This window comes from Limulus polyphemus, unplaced genomic scaffold, assembly GCF_000517525.1.
Source record: "Limulus polyphemus unplaced genomic scaffold, Limulus_polyphemus-2.1.2 Scaffold8599, whole genome shotgun sequence".
In the NCBI taxonomy this organism is placed as follows: Eukaryota; Metazoa; Arthropoda; class Merostomata; order Xiphosura; family Limulidae; genus Limulus; species Limulus polyphemus.
The window spans coordinates 18,447-23,598 of record NW_013674209.1 but is presented as its reverse complement, the minus strand read 5'-3'; the positions used below and the strand labels follow the sequence as shown (position 1 = coordinate 23,598).

General features: G+C 33.4%; 1 protein-coding gene across 2 annotated transcripts in view; it reads left to right on the top strand.

Annotated features, from left to right (window-relative positions):
- Positions 1–5,152, top strand: part of LOC106475450 (disks large-associated protein 5-like) — a 9,298-nt gene that overhangs the window by 3,096 nt on the left and 1,050 nt on the right. For both annotated transcript variants that reach the window (XM_022379552.1, XM_013936130.2), the window contains 2 exons: positions 1,543–1,804; positions 3,137–3,391. In XM_022379552.1, coding sequence (XP_022235260.1) covers positions 1,543–1,804; positions 3,137–3,391 — 517 coding nt within the window. The remainder of the gene's footprint in view (positions 1–1,542; positions 1,805–3,136; positions 3,392–5,152) is intronic.

The window sequence follows — 5,152 nt, the reverse complement described above, 5'->3', positions numbered from 1 at the left end:
GTGCCAAAATACTATAATTAACATTTTCAGTGCTTCCTGTCTAGCTAGAGCTAGTCGTGGTGAAATAAGAGTTCTGTTTGTGTAAGTAGGTTATCGTCTTTGTGATACTGTTAGACTGTTGTTCAGCAGTCACTCCCCCATTCAAATAAAGAACAATAAATGCTAACTTGCTGTAACTGTTTATTAACCCGATCTTCCACATTATAATTGTAGCTTGTATTGAATAGACAATATATTAAGTTAAAGCTAGTTTAGTCCAAGCAAGGTAAACCTGAACAACAGTTGTCACTGTGGCTAGTTATTTAACCAAGGGCAACTAGACCACACCCTCACATTGGTGAGTTATGTGCAAGCAGGATATATATGTACCATCATGTGTCAATGGAAACAGTAATAGTTAATAATAACTGTCTCGTGTCAAAGATTAATCCAGTTATTCATTGGTTAAAAAGTTGGCAGTGGGTGTTGCTAATTGGTTTCCTTCCCTCTTGTAGGCAATTCAAAATTAGAGATGGTGCCAGAGAGCCTTAATGGTTTCTTTTTCTCAGTACTGTTTTTTAACTTAATTCGAGTTTGTTCAACTTCAGGCCAGTGTGGCTCAGTGATTAATTAGGGTAGTTGCCTCACAAATCTAGGGTCATGGGTTTGATTCCTGTTGCCGCTAACCAAGCTCATCCTTCCAGCAGTGGCCCATGAAGCCATTATATACGTTTTGAAGTTATGATGAAACCACTAAGGCTCTCTGGCACCAGCAGTGGCCCATGAAGCCATTATATGTGTTTTGAAGTTATGATGAAACCACTAAGGCTCTCTGGCACCAGCAGTGGCCCATGAAGCCATTATATATGTTTTAAATTATGTCATAATGGCAATATTTTAATTATATGTTTGCAATAATCAGAATCTTTAATTTTGATCAGTTGATTATTTTCTTGAAGTTATTTTATTTAATTGTAATTTTGATCAGCTTATGCAACTCTAAGCGATGTAACCGAATTAATTGCGATACTGTATTGCATTTGAATTGAACATGCCAAACTTAGCAATATGTCAACATTTGAAGAAAACCGTGTCTTCTGAACTGATCATTAACATATAAAATATTGATATCGTTATATCTGTTCAAGATATAAGTTTGGCCATTCAAAAATGTAGAACCTTACAGTCATTAACTGCCTTATTGTAATTGTTATATACTTTGTATTGACATGGTATTCAGACACGTACTGCTTTACAAATTAGACAGTTCCTTGAAAGTGACACCTGGGATTTAAAAATTAATACAATTACTAGTGAAAGTAATGTGAACTTTGACCTGTATTTTCAAGTCACCGTAAGAAGGGTATTAACATATATACATAGAGTCTAATCCTTTTAGTTTAAATGAAGTTGAACAATTACAACATAAGATATAAAGCAAAGAATGTGATCTTTATGGAGCATTTCTATTAATTTGAGTAAACATTATTTTACACATGCTTAGTAAGGAATGAGTTATTTTGATTTTTTATTATTGATCACTCTGATTCTTACTATATTTAGTCTGCTAACCTGACACAGACCAAACCTTCACAACAGACAACAAATCTTCGGACTCGAACTACTGGAACGTCTGTTAAGTCCACTCAACCTTCCCACACAAAGCCAATCTCCACAACAAGAAAGGTGGTGGCTGCAAAACAAGCAGAAACAAGGGCTCACTTCCCTCTCCTGAGTGGTCCAATAACTAGATCCAAAGCAGGTCATCTGAAAACTCAGAAATCTGAAGAGACGAGAACTCGAGAAACAGGCCAGTCTTCTAGTGGTCAGTTTTCTTTTGTGTGTTTAAAGATAAAGTGTAAAGCTTAGTGGTCATGATATTTCTACATCTGAAACTATGTTTTATTTTATGGAAGAATTCTTTGAATATGTATCAATGAAACAAATAATGTTCACCAACTGTTCATCTAAAATGAGGAGCGAGTAGCCTACATATATGAACTACTGCATTTTGGGGGAAAATTATTAAACCTTTCAAAGAAAACAAATGAAAAATTGCAGTATTAATTGATATGTATTCCAACATTCTTTTCTATTTCAAGAACTCGTTAGGGAAACCTGATCCTCTGAAAGGTTAATAAAGTCAACATCCTTCTACAGTTATATATTACTGCTTTATATTTGTAGTTATTAACCTTGTTTCAAACCTAAACTGATCGTATTTAACAACAGAAATAGAAAATACTTCTAAAAAGAGGAGTTTATTCTGGTTAGGTTACCAGTTCTTTGAAAGTATATGTAACAAAGATCGATTTTATCAGTTTAATAATAAAGAATACCATAATTTTAATGTTCGAAGTTAAAGAAATAAAATATTGGTTGTTTTTTTTGGTAGGAGCTATCGGAAACTCGTTGTGATTGTCTGAAACACAATTTAAATATTCATAGTTAGAGCTTATTCATGCTTTTATTTTGTGAGGAAAATACTTGAAGCTCCAAAGCACTTTTTCCTTCTCTCTCTCTCTGTCATTCTTGTGTCACAATTTTTAACGTGACATGATAGTTCTCACTGTGTAATAAATCCATGATCACAACCAGCTGATAATAACACCTATAAACAGCGTCAGTTCTCTCCAAACAACATCAATAATAATGTTGTTGTTTAGTGCCTTAGTAAAAACAATTCATCTAATATGTAAAAATAATAACAGTTAGGACATTTAATTAGCTAGAAAACAATTCAATTAATTTGTAAAAATAATAAAAATTTGGACATTTCTGCCCAGTTTAATAACTTTTTATGACTTTTGAACAGATATTTTAACCTGTATGTAACTTTAACAATTTGTATATTTTATTTCCTTTTTTGTGCTTGAGAAGGATGCTTCTGAATTTCTCACCTCTCTGTATTTAGACCTAAACTCATTTTGTAAGGTACTGACAGAGTGTAATAAACTCTTTTTTTGTCAACTTCTTCACAGACTTATGTATTAGTTTAACAATTTAAAATTGTTTCTGCTCCAGAATAATTGTTGTTAAAATTTGATTAAAACTCCAATCCAAAATTATGTACATATTGCATGTATTTACAAACTGTTAAATTATTATTTACTTAATAACTTATTGCTAAAAAGACATATTTTGCTTTTTAAACTAGGTAAAATTGGAAATAAAGGTCCGAAGAAAGACTGTGTGATTTACCAGCTGGGCCTTCTCCGTTGCCAGAGACACCATTTCCAGCAGACATCAGCTGCATTAAGAAGCCACCAAAAAAAGCTTCCTTTGCACCTAAGGAATTCAGCTTTACAGCTCCGAACAATCTTGTTACCTTCAATTTTAATCCAGTTAGTCCTGCTGTGGGAGTGTCATTTCTTTGTCCACCAGAGGGCTTGTTCAGTAACATTTCAAGAAGGTATTTTAAATATAAAATGCAGTTAATTAGAAATAATAACAAAAACAACCATGTATAGTTTCTGGTCAATTCATCAGTGAGGCTCCCACACACACGGAGTGTATGTTGTTACCATCTAGTGCAGACAATTCCAACCTTTGGTACATGTACCCCCAGGGGTACATTTGCACTTCTCAGGGGGTACATAGGGGTCTGAGAGTATAACTGTGGTTTACACTTTATATGGTGTTTTAATCTACAGTCAGACAAACTGGCTCACTTAAATATATGCTCTTTAGACAAAAAGTTGTGATCATGATGAACATTGTGATGTTATTGCTGTGCTACATTATAATGCATGTTTTCAATAAGTAATGTAGAACATAAGCAATATAGAACACCCTCGTTATAAATCAGTTGATAAACTAGGGATCAGTCAACTGGGCAAGCTCTCCTCCCTCCATTAGTGCTTTGGGAGAGAATGCCGAGGGGTACAGAGGAACAAAAAGGTTGGGAATCCCTGATCTAGTGTAAGGTTATGATAAAGGTGAAAGTTCCATTTTGTCACTCTTGAAAAAATGTAGGAATTTTTTTTATAAAACTTAAAAAGTCCTGGAATTTTAACTACTTTACTTGCAAGTTTGATAATTTTAGTGTGCAATGAGCTGAAAATTACCAAAATTCTGGTTAAACTCTGAACTGATTATGCATAAAACAAAAGTTAAGTACTTATAGTATCTAACTACTAATTTTTTTATAACAGTTTTCATTATCCAAACACTAGATTTAGGCTTAGATAGAAAATAAATCATGATGTGTCCATATGCATCATCAGTTTGATACTGATATCAACTTAGATACAGATCTAGACTAACTTGCTAGCCCTAGGTTTCAGCCATGTGGTAGTGTTTGTCCTATGAAAGAACTATGCTACAACAAAAAATATATCAAATACCTGTTTATTTCCACAGTAGACGTGTGTTACTACAGTTTTTGCTCTGTATAAATGCTGGGAAAACACGTGTTCTAAAAAAATTGAATTTGCGAGGTAATTATTATCTGTAGCTCAGTTGAACTGGGAAGTTTAATTGATTTAAAATGTAAATAAGTGCTGTTTGGAATGTTATATTAGTTAGATCTACAATAGCAACTTGAGATATTGTCCAAAACTTCCTAGACGAGTGCATTCTATCAACCAACAAAAATTAGAAAATAATAAAATCTGTTTAGTTCATCAGGAGTTAGATCCCTTAAAGATCAAGCTCTCGGTTACAGCTGGGAGTATAAAAGTCAGACTTTCACTAAATATGATGAAATTACAATACCTTTGTCACTTGTAGGAAAGAATGCTTAAGTTAGACTTCAGAATTAAATTCTCAAGTTTTCCTTTTATAACAGGAATTACCAGTTCTACAGATAACACAGGCCTGCGGTGCTTTTATTGTTAACATAGGCCTACGATGGTTTTATTGTTAACATAGGCCTACGATGGTTTTATTGTTAACATAGGCCTACAATGGTTTTATTGTTAACATAGGCCTACAATGGTTTTTATTGTTAACATAGGCCTACAATGGTTTTTATTGTTAACATAGGCCTACGATGGTTTTATTGTTAACATAGGCTACAATGGTTTTATTGTTAACATATGCCTACGATAGTTTTATTGTTAACATAGGCCTATGATGGTTTTATTGTTAACATAGGCCTACGATGGTTTTATTGTTAACATACGCCTACGATGGTTTTATTGTCTTGAAATTTTTACATGTTCTACAGTAT